Source organism: Agelaius tricolor, unplaced genomic scaffold (assembly GCF_023055355.1).
Source record: "Agelaius tricolor isolate 1412-34295 unplaced genomic scaffold, bAgeTri1.0.p SCAF_41, whole genome shotgun sequence".
Classification (NCBI taxonomy): domain Eukaryota; kingdom Metazoa; phylum Chordata; class Aves; order Passeriformes; family Icteridae; genus Agelaius; species Agelaius tricolor.
Genome location: NW_027269301.1, coordinates 212464 through 230322, shown reverse-complemented (window position 1 = coordinate 230322; position 17859 = coordinate 212464). Strand labels below are relative to the sequence as shown.

At 44.9% G+C, this 17859-nt stretch overlaps 2 protein-coding genes across 2 annotated transcripts in view; one reads left to right on the top strand and one right to left on the bottom strand.

Moving 5' to 3' along the window:
- KAT6A (lysine acetyltransferase 6A) overlaps positions 1 to 8101 on the bottom strand; it is a 30440-nt gene extending 22339 nt beyond the window's left edge. Inside the window, exons 1-3 of the mRNA XM_071454757.1 lie at positions 7974 to 8101; positions 6117 to 6159; positions 5232 to 6002 (exon numbers count right to left, since the gene is read on the bottom strand). Coding sequence (XP_071310858.1) covers positions 5232 to 5834 — 603 coding nt within the window. The 5' untranslated portion in view covers positions 5835 to 6002; positions 6117 to 6159; positions 7974 to 8101. The remainder of the gene's footprint in view (positions 1 to 5231; positions 6003 to 6116; positions 6160 to 7973) is intronic.
- Positions 8102 to 9781: 1680 nt separating this feature from the next.
- Positions 9782 to 17421, top strand: AP3M2 (adaptor related protein complex 3 subunit mu 2). The gene is made up of 8 exons (XM_071454766.1): positions 9782 to 10157; positions 11317 to 11488; positions 12022 to 12159; positions 12692 to 12777; positions 13413 to 13546; positions 14330 to 14537; positions 15210 to 15354; positions 15788 to 17421. Exons 1-8 carry the CDS (start codon positions 9885 to 9887, stop codon positions 15886 to 15888), a joined length of 1257 nt encoding a protein of 418 aa, XP_071310867.1. The 5' UTR covers positions 9782 to 9884; the 3' UTR covers positions 15889 to 17421.
- The last annotated feature ends 438 nt before the right edge of the window (positions 17422 to 17859 follow it).

The window sequence follows — 17859 nt, the reverse complement described above, 5'->3', positions numbered from 1 at the left end:
GAAGAAAGGAACAAGCATGAAATACATACCTCAATTTAAGAGATACACTTAGAGTAATTTAAATAGAAAAATTAACATTTAAAGTAAGTGCTGCTGTTTGAGGAAGGACTAATACAACTCTGAGAAAATCTGAAATGCTGCTACAAGAGTAGAATGAAGTGCAAAGGCCAATAGCTTGGACATTAATGAGGCATGTACTGGCTGAATTTTCTGCAGTGATTATTGATAGCTGGAAATCAATGCAAAAAATAATGTGAATAGTATCTGGAGCTGACATTCAAACGAAAGAAATTATCTTACTATGAGATATGCACATGGGAAAAACTTCACAGAACGTCAACTGGAAATGCTTGACAGTCAATTGTTAAACAACCTTCCCAGAACTACCAAGTTCTCAAATCAGAGGATTAAAACTACTCAGGATTTGTTAGTCACAATCAGAATCACATGCCAGGACTTCCTGACTGCAGACTCAGGGCAGTCAGGGAGGAGAGGCTCAGATTTCCTCCTCTGCAGTAGAAACTCCCTTCACTTGACACTGATGCAGGAGTTCAAGCTCCTCAAGTTTTCTTTAGCCAAAGTTATATCCTGCAAGCTCTCACCTACACTTGGTCCCAGCTTCAGCATTTCCCAGAAAATAAAGGATGCTGTCTTGGGATGACAGATGATTGTATGACTCTATTTTAGATCAAAAGATATTTCTAAGAAGTCACAGCCTTCCACAGCTGCAAAAGGAAAAGACACCACTCCAAGCAAGAGCAAGCTGAAATCTTAATTCCTCTCACTGCAAAACACCTTGCATTTATAATATACTAATATTTAATATAATATTTAATATTTAATACTAATATTTATAATATTATAATATATAATACTTAGATGGTGACAAAAAATAAGGAACTTCAATACTGACTTTGATTTCTAGAAATAACAATAAGTTATATATAATAATAAGAAATAATAATAAGTTACTTTGGGGGTGAGATTTTTGTTAAAACCTAACTAATGTCTGTGCATGGAGGTAATTGTTCTATCTTTAAATACTGAACACTGCTTTGCTTCAAGATTAGCAGCATCCCTAAAGGAATGGAAAATACTTCAGTTAGAAAACGAGCAGAAGGAAGAGAATGCAGGGCCCCCATGATACCAGAGAAGACACAAAGGAGCTGTGAGTGTTCCATGCACATTAAAGATCTCTACCTGCTTCAAGGCTGCTACTCGTGGTTTACCCAGGACACCCACACACCTTCAACCCTGAGACCAAATCCTACTCAGTTTTTTAAACTTCACCACCTTGAGCACAGAATGGAGAGAATACTGTTAAAAATAATTCCTCCACAGAGGTACCCGTTGACACAGACAATTAATATCTGATGTCCTCCCAGAGTGACAAGAGTGACAAGCTTTGCCTCTAAGTTATCACCACTCTGGTACCACTCAGCCCAATCCACACTGAATGCATCACTTCAGAACATCCATTCACAGCTGTCCATGGCAAGAATATTTAGGATTTCCTTCAATGTGCTCCATTACTCCAAGCTACTTCACCTGTTCGCTAATTGAGTGAATAAAGTTCAAAGTAATTTTTTACCACTTGTGTTTCCAGAGTTCCACAGAGTACAGATGGAGGCCATCTGTTATCCACAACAAGGTTTTTTTAGACAGAACTCCAGACTTCCCTTCCTCAGAACCAGCTGGAAGAGAGTGAATCCTAATCCTCCTCCAGCTGAGAGCCTAAGCTTGAACAGTGCCCTTGGAGAGATGGGTGAGCTCTCAATATGTAATTACAGTGCTCCAGTTGCAGATCATTTATGTGCTCCACCCCACATAAATCAATCCAAAAATAACCTCCTTACAGTCATTGGGCAGTTGTTTCATTTAAGACATGGAATTACCAATTACTGACTTTAAAGAGGCACAATCTAGCAATAGTTATTGTATGCTTAAAGGCCTTCAAAACAACTAGCATGCCCTCATAGATATCAGCTTTCTAAAAAGATACAAAAGTTTGGCTTCATGTGAGTTCATGAGTGCACACTGGGATCTGGAATTACTACTGGGAGGAAGGAAGGCCTGGAGGATGCTGCATGTACAATATCCACAGTTAAACTGATTGAAAAGTACACAAAACAAGGAAACACACACACCATAAAGAACATGCAAGACAGCAGCCCAGGGAACCTGCTTTAAATATTACTCCTACTTTTCAGTCACAGAAGTTTCTCTCATTTTTTTTTCAGGAAGCTCTTCCTGAATTTTGGCTTTAAACTCTCACCTGTACTGCAGGATAATATTCAGATATTTACTTCAAGGTTGCTGCAGCCACAGACAGTTTGAACTGACCTAAAAGACAGTTTCAAGGCCAGTGCAAATGGATATCAAATATACCACCTGTATTTTCCTTCTAATTGAGGAAGAAACACTCCTACTGTTGCCCTGAGATCAAATTTCAGATGCTCTGGGAACTTCTAACACCTAGAGCAATTATTTCCATTTCTCCTTCAGTGAGCTGATATGCTATTGCTGGTTTTTTTTTAATAATAATAATGACAGCAGAGCAAGCTCTCTTTAAGGCATTCACCCTTAAGCTGTAACAAGCTGCAGGTCTTAAGTTCCTCATGATGTTGTACCAGGAAAGAGCTCCTTGCTCTTCAGCAATATTAAATATTACTGTGTTGTAGCAGTCTCTCAAAGCAATTGTTGCATTGTAGTAATTCTGTATTAACTACTCAACAGTTGTGCTGGGTTTGGCTGAGATCCTGTTCATTCTTCTCCCAGTAGCTGTGTTTTATAGATGAGAATCCTCTGGATACTCATCTGATCTTTCAGCTGTTGCCAAGTAGAGTTTACCCCAAAATCAAGGATTTTTCAGCTTCTCAGCCCAGCTGCAGTGAGCAGGCACAGGATGCTGGGGGGACACAGCTGGGAGAGCTGACCCAGCCTACCCAAAGAGCTGCTCTAGACCACATTTTGTCATGCTCAGTACATGAACTGGGGAGAAGCTGCTGCTCAGGGACTGCCAGGCCATCAATTGGCAGCTGGGAGGTTGAACTTTCTTGCTCATGTTACTGCCAAGGCTCTTCTAAGAATCAAAGGAAACCTTGTCACAATATTCCCCAAGAATCTGTACCAAGTGTATTCCATTAAAGAGAAAAAAATCCCTCAGCACTCTCAAGAACCCACTAAATTAAAAAATCACTGTATGTCATCCCCACCTGCACAAACTGGTTGGGATTTTACAGAAAGCAGAGGAGTGAAGGTCATTGCACTGTCTGCATGGAAAAGAAAGCAAGCAACCAAGAAGACAACAAAACTAAAAAATAAACTGTCCTAAAAATCCTGGAGAACAGAAACTTTGAGCCACCAGCAACATGCCAGGCAATTCATGCTGGCAGAACCTACAGTTTGAACATTTTATAATCAAAATTACTTCAGATTACTACAAAACTCTGCCTGAGTTAGCCAGCACAGAGATGAAGAGCAGACACCTAGGGTTAAACACAAGCACACAGAGACACAAAAACTCAGGAGAATTTATTGAAAGAACACCTTGCAAAATTGATATTTTTCCAGGGGGGACAAAAACCAAATCCCAGCCTAAATTCAGTATTTATAGTAGCTCATTTATAGCAGCTCATACCACCATTCAGCACTCTTGATTTGTAACATTTTAAGACCAGCACAGGGAACAATTAATCTCAAAAAATATCAAGCTGCTCCTGAGTTTCAGCACAGTGAAACACACTGTGTTAATAACATGCACAGCCACTGAGATCCATTGGTACCAACACCCTCAACCCAGTCACCTCCTGGGCCAGGTTTGTTTCTATAATCCACTTTTCATAACATTTTACACCTGTATTGATCTCATTATGGATAAAGTTGGGGGCTTACATAAGAACACTGGAATTTTCAGCATAGTAATAGTTCCTACATTAAGCCAGCCCACAGCACACTGATAAGTGAAGTACAGTGCCCACAGTAAAGCTCCCACAGTTAAATCAGAACTTCAGGGAAACTTTACTGCTGATAAAGCAGCTGTGCAGATTTTATTTTCTTTTCTTTACGAAGAAGACTCGTACAGCAGCTTTAAATCTTCAAATCCTAATAGATCATTAAAGCATCTCTCACCAGAGAGGGAAGCTGACTGCAAAAATCAGGAGTAGGACACACCCAAAGAATTCCTGAACAGGATATTTATAACAACCAAAAATGTCCCATTCTGTTGAAAAACGTATCTTTTTAAGGATTAAAAAGAATAATTTTCACATTCTAGATGACCTGGACATAAGTAGCACAAATATATGAACCACTGGCAAATTGATCTTCAGCAAAAAAAGAGAAGCTTCTGTTCTACTCTGCATTCACAGTAACAGAAAGAATAAGAAGATACTGACTGGGTATGAATTTCACTCCAACACCTTCCTCTTGAGGTTAGAGGGGAGGATCAATGACCTTAGGAATGCAGAAGTATGGTAGAAAGGAGGGGGAAACCACAAAAAATAAGAGAAAGCAACAGAAAAAATTAATTGTTTTTAATAAAGAACATCTATTTCAAATGGGGGAGAGAGGAGGGGGCAGAGGGTACAGGAGTCCCTGAGTGCTCCTACCAGGACCTCCACATCCTCCAGATCACAGAATGGTCTGGGTGGGCAAGGACCTTCAAATTCATCCAGTTCCAGCCCTTGGCACAGGTAGGAACACCTTCCATGGACCAGGGTTTTCCTATTTCACAACCAAGAGGTTCTCACAGAAAGTTCTTTGCCCATTATAAAGAAAGCCTCTAGGACAGCATTAGGTGGCAATTGCTAATCAAGCCCTCACTACATCACCTGAATTCAAACAGAAAGAAGAAATGGCAGTCAAATAAAAATGTGGAAGTAAAAGATGATCTCAAGTTTGTTTTGCAAATCCATCTCACCTTCCAGAGAGGAGAATGACTTCCTAGGTTTTTCTGACACACCTGCAGTAAGCCTGTCACCACACTTTCAGTTCCACTGCACAGAAGCTTTGTCAATTCCCCACAGTAGCCCACCTGCAATTTTCTGATCCAAAGCACAAATTACAGTCCATTTCCTCTCATGTTTAGAAAATTGGATACAATGGGATCCTAAATACACAGTAACAACTTCTAACACACCACACTCGAGATTATTGGCCTCAAATTGCAACTCTGTATTGACACATTCCGTGGACCAGAAGAAAACAACCACATAAAAACTCTGTCTTACCTTATCCTTTTCATGGGGAAGGAGACACACTGGAGGGAGACAGGAAAGAGACTCAAAACTCTCCTTCCCATCAGCATTAGTGGTTGCTTTAGTGTTGAGTTGGTACAGAGGTCCATCCTTAAGGAGCCTACCATGGCCAACAGCTCGTTTGACAGCTAATCGTAATTGCTGGTGAAAAATGGAGGCAGCACTACCTCCAAACAACGCAGACACATCTTTCTGACCCTTCAGAAAGCGCTCAATGTTCTTCAGGGATGAGCCACTGGACTCAGCCAAGCCCTCAATTGCCCGTTTAATAAGTTTATTCCAGTCCACATTTGGTTTGCCATCCAGCTTGCCATGGTTCCGAGGCTTGGGAAGTGCTATTCTCCCAGGATTATCAGGATCCTTGTAGGAGTTGAGACCCTTGTTGGAGACTTTTAGAATAGTTCCATCTTTAACACTCAGCTCTAACTGCTCCAGAACAGTTTTGCGGTCCAAACCATGTGAAGATGACACTGCATTGCATATCCTCTCCTCTGAAGGGCGCTGCTTTTGCTTCTTTACCTTTTTGATTGCCTCCAAAATCCACTCTGTGTACAGCGGGTTGGCGAGTTTTACCATGGTGAAGAATTCTGTATATCCATAGAGTCGTTATCCTTTATCCTGATGCTGAACGAGTTTCAAATGATGAGAAACCAGATCCTCGAGTGATGGGAACCAGCTAACCATAGCATACACGTTTTCTGGTCTGAATTAATCCTTCTTGCTCAAACATTATTTGTTTTCACACTGAAGAGAAGAAAACACAACAATTAGAAACTTCTATACTCTTTCCAATAAATCCTGTAACAGCTTCACAGAAAGGTTTTACAGAAATATGTGAAGATTTCAGCGTTATCTCACCTGAGCTTCTGGTCTCACAACCAAAAGAGCTCTAATGTTAGGCCTAGAAGAAAACAAGAGAGACATTTTAAAAAAAACAGTTTTGGAGAAAAGGAAAAAAAGTAGCAGACAATGTTAATTTGTTAAACACATAACAGAGTTTTAAGCCACTACATTTCTGAAGTACTGAAGTAATACTTCAGATTTTATCTTTATTGCTAATAAAAGCATAATTTAGCACTAAAATTACCCCATACAGCCTAGAGAAAAGTGTCCTTTCCATTTTGATCCATTAGTCTACACCAAGATTTGTATCACTGTTGAACACAATATAAATTAATATTTGGGGGGAAAAAGAAAACCACAACAAACATCTTAAAAGAGCAGCAGCTCTCTTCATTTTTACACATGGAAGACACTACCTGAAACTTTGACAGAAAATAGGAATAACTAAGACTCTTGAGCAAACAGCAAGAAACTTTCAGAGCACTTTCAGGAGTGTAATCATGGGTTTCCCATCTGTGAAGAAAAGCTATGACAGTTGTTCCATAAAGGAAAAAAGTGAAGAAACACGGGTGGAGATTGCAATTAAATGCTCTACTTTTAGAGGGCACAGAAAAAATACAAGATAATTTTCAGTATTGATGAGGCCCACTAAAAACACCTGAGGACAAGTAACAGGTGACCATACACAGCCTAAAAGGAAAGCTTATGACACTGCTAATTAATGATGCTGGTGAAAGGGTGTGAGGCTCTGCTTTAGAGCCTTTAGTTAGTTATCTTTAAAATAGCTTTTCCTGCATGTGATAACTGTTGTGCTGAAGTTCTGCTTCAAGAGTACGCGAACCAAGAAGGATCTGTAGTGTTTATCACAAAAAATAAGGATTTTCTACAAGGGAACTTTTAGACAAGAGCTAAGTTGACAACACAGTTATCGTGTTCTGCTTTCTAGTAAGTACTGAAGAATTTATCAACACGCGGAACACATTTGCATACAGACATCAGACTCAATAGCAGAGCTCCACATGGCCAGCACTGGAAACACTCTGAACGACTGCTTAAAGCAGAAAAGATGCACTGCTTGCCTAGAGTTCTTTTATTCTGCGAACAACGGATGCAAAGGGAAACACGGTCCTCGACACCTGCCCTCCTCGCAGAACAGAGATGCGCTCCCGCGGTGCCCCTGGATCCCGACGCCCGGAGGATTCCGTGCCCTGTCCCCGGCCGAGCTCCGAGCGCAGGGCGTTATGCAACCGTCCGGCCAGGCCGGGGCGACACCGGGACGGTCCCAGCGCCGGTGGGTCACTGCTCGCCGGCCCTCGGGGTGACAAGCGACCCCTGCACCTGCTACCGCTCGTCCCCATCCCTAGCGCGGGTAGGTCCCGCACCAGAAGCCCCGAGCAGCGCACTGCCTCGGCACAGAGGCTCGCACCGGCGAATTCGGGAAAAGCGGGGCGCAGGCCGCAGCGGCGGCAGCCAGCCGGGCCCCACGCAGCTCTCCGTCCTCCCGGACACGGGCAGTGCGGCCCGGCCGGCTCCTCGCACGGGTACGGCCAGGCCCGCGCCCGCCTCAGCCGCGCTCTCCCGCGCCAGACACTGATCGGAGCTCAGCTCGCGGAGCCCCGTCCGCTTCGCCCGCCTCACCCGTGCCGTGCCGCGGCCGCCACCTCCCCGAGGCGTGGGCCTGGCGAGCGCCGCGGGAGCGGACGGCGGGGCCGGGCCTGGCGCAGAGCGGCGGCGGGGCCGGAACAGGCCGCGAGCCTGGAGCGCCCAACTGGGCCTTCCCCTTCCCCAGGCCACGGAGCTCGCCAACCGCCTGTCCCCGACTTCCTCGGCATCAACCACCCGAGCCGGCGCGGCTCCGCCAGCGTTACTTACCGAGGGCCGCGAGCGCCGGGTCCCGGGAGGTGAAGGCCGGACAGCAGCGAAGCCCGAAACTGACACGGCGGCCATCTTGGGCCCGGCGCGCTGCGGCGGGGGGCGGGGGGGCGCGAGGTGGAACAGCCCGCGGGGGGAGGGGGGTGGCGAGGCCACGGAACAGCGCGGCGGGGCGCGGGCGGCCGCCAGGGGGCGCTGCGGGGCCGCGGCTGCGCCGCTGAGGGCGGGGGAGGCAGGGCCACGCTGGGAGCGCGCGGGGCGGGGCGGGGCCGGGCCGTGAGGGGAGCGGCCGGGCCGGGCCGTGAGGTGACGGGAGGCGAGGCCGATATCGCCGCTTAAAAGATTTGCCCGCTGTGAAAAATGTCTATGTGATGTGATTGTGATTGCCTTTCGCAAATATTAAAATGAATATGACATGCGTTGTGTTAGAAAGTAATGCTGTGTTAATTCTCTTAAGCACTGTGTTAAATATAGTTTTAGGTTGTGACAAAATGTTAAACTAGAAGCTGTGCTATGTAGGATACTTTTTTTTCTAAAGAAAGGACTCGCACTGAGATAGCAGCCACAGGACACCTGAATCTTTCAGAGAAAGAGAATTTATTGCTCCATTATCAGGAGAAACGAACTTCTTCCCACCTTGCTCGGGCAAGAGGATGCCGTCAGGACTATGAAGAAGAAGTTGATGATGACCAGACAGAATCCTGTGTTTGAATGGAATTTATGCATCATGTATGAGGTGTATGAATATGCAACAGATTATTGTTTTTAAGGGTTAATCCTCTGTTAACATGGGTCCTTTTTCAGGCTTATGCTGCCCAGAAAAAGGTACCTGGACATCCGTAACTCTTTGTATTTATTGTCTCATATTGTCCTTATTCAAATTGTCCAAATTATTATTACTCTAATTGTATGACTATTTTAATAACCATTTTATTACTCTTAAACTTTTACAATTTTAAAAACAAGTGATTGGCGTTTTCCACACCCACAATCCTGAATCACAGTTGGGTGTGAAATCTCAGCCTCCTGTGCTGGGGTAACAGTCCAACCTTCCTCCCATATGAAGAGGCTCCCATATAAAAAAGGCTGTGTGCCCAGACAGTTTATTTAATGGGATACAAGGACTGCTTTTCCATTGTTTTTGTATATTCCCAGCAGTATAGTAGGAAAGTTATTTGTCATGGCATGTTTTACTCAGAAGTCCAGGGATCTGCTATATGAACATGAAACACTAGTTCCAGTTATGCAAAGAAATAATTTGCTAGAGGGTTTAGGTAAATTTGGCATGACAACTTTTTCACGCCAGCTGGATGTTTCCTGGGGAATTACTCCGTGGTGAACGTACCAGCAAAATAATGGAGTGGAAAACGTTTCCCTAGCTGTTCCTCCTGCAAAAGCCGGGTTATTTCCTCATTCCATGGACGGTGGTCCAGTTCCCCTCTAGAAAAGGGACGCGGTGAGGAGCATGAGGGGCAGGTGAACACCCCGCCGAAGCAGGGGGAGCGCGCAGCGGCCTCCGTGAGGGGCATCCTCGGGTTGCGATGGCACCGCCTAGCGGGGGCGGCCCTGCATAGCTCCCTGGGCCCCGCGTCTCTCCCTGCCTTGTCAGCTGTGTAACGGGACGGGACACGGAATCGGACAGAGACGCATAGGGCTCGGCCGGGCGCGGTCCCCGGGACTGTCACGGAGCGGGAGGGCGCCGCTCCGTCCCGTCACGAGCCGCGCGCCCCATCGGCCTATGGCGTCCAATGGCAGCGCTCGCTGCGGAGACCCCGCCCCCGAGCGGGTGGGGGCGTGTTTGCCCGCGCGCCGGGGGCGGGGCCTGCCGGGGGCGGGGCCCGTGTGGGGAGCGCTCTCGGGGGTTTCGCTCCGGCACGGCCCGGCCCGGCCCGGCACGGCCCCGCCGCAGCCATGATCCACAGCCTGTTCCTCATCAACGCCTCGGGGGACATCTTCCTGGAGAAGCACTGGAAGAGCGTGGTTAGCCGCTCCGTCTGTGATTATTTCTTTGAGGCGCAGGAGCGGGCCTCGGAGGCGGAGAACGTGCCGCCGGTGATCCCCACGCCTCACCATTACCTCCTCAGCGTCTACCGGCACAAGATCTTCTTCGTGGCCGTCATCCAGAGCGAGGTGCCGCCGCTCTTCGTCATCGAGTTCCTGCACCGCGTCGTGGACACCTTCCAGGTATGGCCGAGGGGTGTGGGACCCTCGGCAAAGAACCCCTCTGGTTTGCACCTCTTAGGGGTTTTGTTGTTTCCGATCGTGTAATTTTCATTCTGCGTTTGTGAGGATGTAGACAGGGCTTGCATAGTTGGGAATTTACTGCCTAGGAATTACGAGGGGTTCGGGCTCTGCCTGTGCCCACAAGATGAATCTTTCATAAATTAATATTTCTATTTTGTAGCCTTATCTGCTCTGGGAACTGTGAACTAAGACCACGCTGGCCTCGTTCTCACAAGGAGCTTTTGCTTTTTAATCAATTAGTGACAACCTGCCCGTTTACATCTAATGATGCTTCTTGGAAGCTTCCTAAAGCAGTGAATTGCAGGAGTTGCCCCAGAGGAGCTGTATTCCCTCTCTGCTATGGTTGACACATCTTCTGATCAGTTTAGGAAAACACCAAAGATGTCTGTCTGTCTTCCTCCTGCCAACAACAGCCTTGTGTTGTCTGCGTTTGCAATGTCTTGTGACCAGCATCTTGCCAGCCCACAGGAAATGTGCGTGCTTGGCCAAACGAGTGTCATGGGAGCTTCTGCTTCCAAGATGTCAGTCAGAACCTGTAACGCAGACTGTACTCTGAGTTCTGTTTCTCTGACTTCAGGGAGTGGATTGGCCATTCAGGCCAGAAGTGGATGGTGTCAGACCCTTAGGTCTTGTTTTTTATGAGGGTATGAGGCACGAGTGTGTTGTCACTGGCTTAGATGTGTATTAAAATCTGGTATGTCTGAAAAAGAGTGTTTGTAATGCAGAGCTAGGATTTCTCTACTGTCACAGCATACATAAACTCATTCTTTATGCAAAATGCCTGATCTCTTTAATTGCTGTAAGTAACTAGAAGCTCGGGTTTGTGTTTGTGCACTTGCTCTCTCCTGTAAGATGCTTGAAGTTCACATAGAATAAGACAGTGAATAAATTAAATGTTCAATTTTAAAAATTGCTGACCTGGTTGGGACAGCTGATGGGGGAATTTGCCTCCTTACTGGAGCAGTGGCTGAGGTGTGCTTGTAGTAATACAGGGAGTTTCAGTGGTTTTTTTGCCTCCTTCAAGAAGAGAGAGCACTGGACTGAACGATCACTAAGATTCTCTTGCAGAGATCATTGAGTAATTCTTTCTTTTGCACAGGATTATTTTGGTGTCTGTTCAGAGGTGATAATCAAGGACAATGTTGTGGTGGTGTATGAGGTGCTGGAGGAGATGCTGGACAATGGCTTTCCATTGGCAACAGAGTCCAATATCCTGAAGGAGCTGATAAAGCCTCCCACTATTCTGAGAACAGTCGTCAACACCATCACAGGTACAGGGAAACAAGAGGAAGAGAAACTGGGGGCTCCAGGTGGCAACATTCCTGCACAAGGAAATTAGGACATGGGTGGAGAAAATTTATGTTGTCCTGTACCATTCATGCAGCACAGGTGTTAAGTGTTAATTGTGTTAAGGGAGTCATGTGTTAGTGCTTTGCTTTGAGGTTCTTTCCAATTTCAGCACCAGCTGCACTTTGGTTCTGGTCTGATTTGGGGTATTTTAACCTAAAACAGTCAGATTGCATTTTCAGTTAGACATGCCATGACTTCCAGGATGAGTTAGTTTCATGTGAGTTTGCCCATCCCCATGTGTAGACACTTTCCCATGCATTACTGTGGGATGTTTTAGAGCTGGGTGTAAGACAGATGTACATTTTTGGAGTACTGGGAGTCTGGAAGAGTAATGGCTTTCCTACAAAGAAACAGAGCTTCTTGGGGATTAATTACAATTCAGCTCAATAAAGCCAGGGACTTGCTGTGCAGCATTGCCTAACTTCTGTGGTTGTTGATTCCCTTTCTTTTTCAGGAAGCACAAATGTGGGTGACCAGCTTCCCACTGGACAGCTCTCAGTGGTGCCTTGGAGACGTACTGGTGTAAAATACACCAACAACGAGGCCTATTTTGATGTGATTGAGGAGATAGATGCAATCATTGACAAATCAGGTATGGAAGTTGCTCCTGGTTAAGAATAGGATAACTTGTCCTGACAGTGGCTGAAGAGAGAGTTGGGTTTTGAAATAGGTGCACCTTCATCCAAGTGTGGGAAGCTCTGGTCCCATTTTTACTCTGGAATGATGCTAACTTGTATGTGCTATTCAGTCAAAAATTTTACAGAGGCACCAAGATTTTCACTTGTCTTTGTTCTTGAGGTCTCATAAGTAATTCTGTATGGGGAAAATAGAAGATGAGTAAAAACTGTGCATAGCACTTTCTCTTTTGTATTTGTGCTTCTTAGTCTTGTTAGAATTGGGAGCTGTTGTCATTGGCCATTAAAATGGACATTGTTGGTGTCCATGGTTCTTAACTGAATGAATCTTCTAGAGGAGTCATTGGGAATGGTACAGATATTTAACATATTGAACTGTGGCATTTCATTCAGAAAATAGATTTCTTTCCTCTTCACTCAGAGTTTTCCCACTTTGGGATTTTTTTGATCAGGTTCACAAAACCACCTGTGTTTTTCTTATTGTTACAGGTTCCACTATTACTGCTGAAATCCAAGGAGTGATTGATGCTTGTGTCAAGCTGACTGGGATGCCAGACCTTACCCTCTCCTTTATGGTAAAGCTCAAGGCTGTATCTTTACTTTAGTATTTTGAGAGGGATTTCCCAGCCCTGCTGCTAAGATTGTGATGATGGACCCCAGTACCTCAGAATCTGGGTATGCTGGATGAAAAGAGAAAGAAATGACAATGGGAACTCATCAGGAACTTCAGCAACTTGGAGCCTAAAAAGGCTTTTTCAGATTATTTATTTAAAAGCACAGGTGATGTGTGCTGTGGCTAAGTTTTTGAGATCCAGTGGTGCTTAAAGCAGATACCCTGAAAAGCCACCTCTGCTGTGAGTACACACCAATGTAATTATGTGACACGACTAAGTTTTCTCAAATAGAATTAAAAATATCCTAAAAAAAGGATGGAGGTTATTGAGTGCTGCTTTCACATAGATACAATGGCATCAGACACATCTGGATGTACACACCTTCAAGTGGTCAAGAGTGTGTCAAATGGCAGGCTGTTCATGGATGGAAGATTGCTAAGAAGGGGAGGTCATTTTAGGGTCATTTTAGGGTCATTTTAGGGTCCTTTTAGGGTCATTTTACAGTAATTTTAGGGTCATTTTAAGGTCATTTAAAGCCATTTTAAGGTCATTTGAAGCTGCACTGCCTCCACAGACCTTGTGAGTTCTTGTTCCAGAACCCTCGGCTATTGGACGATGTCAGCTTCCACCCCTGTGTGCGTTTCAAGCGCTGGGAGTCAGAGAGGATCCTCTCCTTCATCCCTCCTGACGGGAATTTCCGCCTGCTGTCCTACCATGTCAGTGCTCAGAAGTAGGTGATGAGTCTGCTGCTGGGAGTTAGGAAATTTGGGTCTTTCTGGCTAGGAAGAGGATAAAAGAAGGAACTTTTAAAGATGAGGTGGCGTGTTGGGCCAGGTGAAGTAGAGGTGCATGGTGATTTGTGTTTTTCTTTTTTTTTTAAATTACACTTTTTCTCCTTGTGATTCTGTCATTTCTTTCTGACCAGCCAGCATTTTTCAAGGACTGCTAGCAGATAAACAAAGTAGATAGTGAAAGAATTGGACAGTGTGGAGTAATCAGGCTGTTGATTTCATATTTTAGAATAAAACAAGATAGTTTGGTGCTCCTGTTAGGTTTTTGACATCTCTCCTAATGGAACCACAAGTTCTTGTCCAGGTTTGCATTCTTTTCTAGAAGCAGCTTCCCAAGTACTATTTGGAGTTACAGTTGCTGAAGAATTTTGCTAGACCTTTGTCAGATTTATCTCTAGTAGGTGAAAAGGAATGGCAACTGCAACCAAAAGCACAAATATGAAGTTCAAGTGGTGTTGCACTGCCAGGAACTGCTTGCCAACCTGGCTGTGACAAGCAAAACCATTTCTTTTGGCCAAGCTTCCTGTTTTATTGGATGTAGTTCCCTTTTCTGACCAAACAGGACACAGCAAGCTTGATTACAAAAAGTGTAATTAAGACATGAGAATGGAATCCTGACTTTGCTCCTAGCTCAAACAAACGAGTGGAGCATTTCCTTCTCTTCTAAGCAAATATGAAGATGAGAGATTGACCAGGCCTTTCTGTTTGTGTCTTTATTCTAGCCTTGTGGCAATTCCTGTCTATGTTAAACACAACATCAGTTTTCGTGACAGCAGCTCCCTGGGACGCTTTGAGATCACGGTGGGGCCAAAGCAGACCATGGGGAAGACTGTAGAGGGAGTGATGGTCACTAGCCAGATGCCAAAAAGTGTCTTAAATATGACCCTCACACCCTCCCAGGGAACACATGCCTTTGATCCAGTTACAAAGGTGAGAGAAATTAGATTTTTTTCTCTTTTTTTAATCTTTCTTATCTATCAGAAAATGCAGTCAACCTGTTCATGCTTACTTCCACGAACACTGCTTTGTTGAAGGCACTATGTTGGGCTGAGAACTTTTTCTGGGTTTTCTTAATCCCCAGAACAAATCCCTTGGTGTCTGAGTGGGTTGTAGTTCTGGCCACTTGCTGTGTGAAGAAAATCCCAGCACTGCTCTTGTATAATGGGACATCAATCTGGTGGATGCCTTACAAACTTACCTTCTTGTCCTGCCCAGTGCTGCATGTCAGTCTTTTGCAAACACTGAGGGTTGGGTAATGGTTTTGGTTTGGTTTGGGGTGTTCTGGTTTTGTTGTTTGAAGCTGAGGAGGTAACTTTTGTTTTTCTTCTTGCAAACATTATTTTGATGGGCTTACTCTTTAGCACAATTAGTAGAAATAGCATTCATAGAAGGCTTTTGGGGAGCCTCATGGAAAGAGAGGGAGAACAAAGGTTTGGAGTGAGGTATCCCCTCCTTAATCCTGTGTCTGGCCAATATGAAAGGCAAGATACTAAGAAAAAGGCATTTTTCATAGAGAAACATTAAAAGCTGTCATTGGAAGGGGACTCTTCTTTCCAAGGTGCAGCATTTGAGTTTCACTGCTGCATTTTCTGCTCCTTTAAGTTACTGTCATGGGATGTTGGGAAAATAAACCCCCAGAAACTGCCAAGTCTGAAGGGGAGCGTGAGCCTGCAAGCTGGGACATCGAAACCAGATGAAAACCCCACCATTAACCTGCAGTTTAAAATTCAGCAGTTGGCTATATCTGGTAAGTGACTCTGAGGTAAAGAAGTGGAATGGTCTCTGCTCTGCTGCTGCTCATTCTGCATGTAGCTGAAGTAAGTTTTCAAAACTTCTGAAGTACATTCTACCTGAAACATGTTCTTCAAGCAGAAAAGTTGTCTGCTTTGACTACAGATACATGGATTTGTTCTTTCTTGTGGTCTGTGAAACAACTTGCCTGCATTTCCTTGCATTTTATGCTTACAGGCCTCTAAAGAAAATTAAAGGTATGGATGTGTTTGTAAAGAGTGATTCTAACAATGAGCAGGTGTCAGCTTTTCTCCATTCCATCTACTGCTTGCTAAAACTTTCCCTGTGCTTTCTGCAGCACCAATATCATCTTCTGTCCCTTATCCCAAAGGCTTTTCAGCTTTGTTTGTGGCAGCAGTCAGTCTCATGCAGTGTTTGTTTGCCTCTAGGACTGAAGGTGAATCGCCTGGACATGTATGGGGAGAAGTACAAGCCATTCAAGGGGATCAAATACATGACTAAGGCTGGCAAGTTCCAAGTGCGAACCTAGAGGCTCCTGCTAGCAAGGAAGAGCACTTCTCCTACTGCCCTTGTCCCTGGCTCTTGGATGCAGCCTCTTATCCCATCCATCTCTTTAGGGTTGCTCCCTTGTCTGTAGTAGCATAAGCAGGAAAGCCAGTGCTCAGAGTGCTGGAAAGCAGGGAAAAGTAAGGTTGACCTGAAACCACCTCATCCCTACCTGAGTCTGAAGTATTTGGAACAACAGTAGATGGGAGAGTTGCTCAGGTCCCTTGAGATTAGCAAGTCAGCTATGTAAGCTTGTATCACCTTCATTTTGCTGTCTTAGAGGAAATTCTAGGGATTTATGGCCTTTTGTAGCTCCTCTTCCTTGTATTTTGTTTGGCTTTTATCCTGTTGTACGTGCTACAAAGTTGAATTTCCACAAATTTCAGTGTGATGATCCAGCATCTGCATTCCTGTATCACTGGGTGTTAGGGTGTAGAGCTGTGTAGCTCTTGCCAGCAGGGAGAACATTTCGCTGTTCTGCCTCAAAAGGACTGGAAGGAACTGCAGGATTGTTCTACCCAGGATGGGAAGTTGAGAAGCCTGAGATTGGGAATGGTGCCACAAAAGAAAGAAGGGAAGAATTGCATTCTTTCTCGAGGTATTTCATAAGGTGTCCTGATCATCAAGGATCTTGAGTCTCTAAATACAGACTTGAAGCACATTCAGATCTTGTGACTGATGGGCAGTGGTATCTCCATGTCATTCTGCTTCTCCTCTTATTTCACCAGTGTTTGAAGGTAGGAATTCTCCTAGCTTATTGGGGGAATCAGAAGAGACAGACAGTGGAACTTCTGTGGAGACAGCACTGATGGAATTTGAAGCTGTGGCTGCATGAAGATAACCCCTGTCCTAGTAACTTGTTGGAACCTCTTTTTGCCTCTCCTTTCCTATTGCAAATGATGGTGATAGTGCTGTTTTCCTGCTCACTGATGTCTTCCTTGGAGATAATTGTGACCTGGTACCTTTGCAGTGTTCCTCCTGTCCTACCTCATTTCAGTTTCTGTACCAGTCAGGTGCTGTGCAGATGGATTCAAACCTGTGCCAGGTTTTTCACTGGGATCATCCCTTCCTCAGGAGCTGTTGCTGTATCTGCCCATCCCAGGCTGTGGTGCATCCCTCTGTACAGCAGGAGTAGGAAATGAGAGGCACCTGCCCTGTTCATATTGTCTGTCACAGGCTCTTTGGCCACTGCATGCCAGTGGATTTTCTCTTGCCAGCAGAGCTTGCACTGAGCTGCTGCACACATGACCACACACGTGTGGCTGTGGGGTCCAGCATGTGCAGTTCATGTTTGTGAACAGGACAGGGTGACCCTGAACCAGGGAGGGCATTCATTCCACCTTGCATGTGGTGGACACTTCATGAGGGGCCTCTTGCTCGTGGGATTACTGCTTCCTGTGCAGCTGAGGGGTTCCATGGCAGGTGGAATTCTGCTGAGGTGATGTTACTGCTGAGCATGTTCAGTGCAAACAAATCCTTCAACAGGGGCCTCAATAAAATGGATTTTTACATGTCATCTGTGTCATTTCAGAGTGCTTTGTGCAGGCTTTATAAGAAATAAAGTTGGTATTTGAGGAGGAATGTAAATTATAATCAAACCCAATTTGATTGTGTATAGTGGGTGCCTTAGGGAGATAAATGTCTTTATGCAGTTGGCACTGTAAACCTGGGACTAAGTTGCTGTCTGAAAAACTGAAACTAATTGCTTTCTTGGTCATTTTTCTTAGTGTTTCCCAAAAGGAGTGCTGAGCACTTCCTAGAACCTCAGGTGAAAATGTCTTTAGGAATGCAGCTGAACCATTTTTGTTTGCTGTGTTGGGTAAACAACAGCACTTGCATGCTAAGGGCAGTGCTTTGATTATGAAGACAATTAAATACCTCACCACCTTCCTGCTCCTAAAGTACTGATACCATCCTTTGGCTTTGTAGCTTTGATTTTTATAGGATCTTTTAT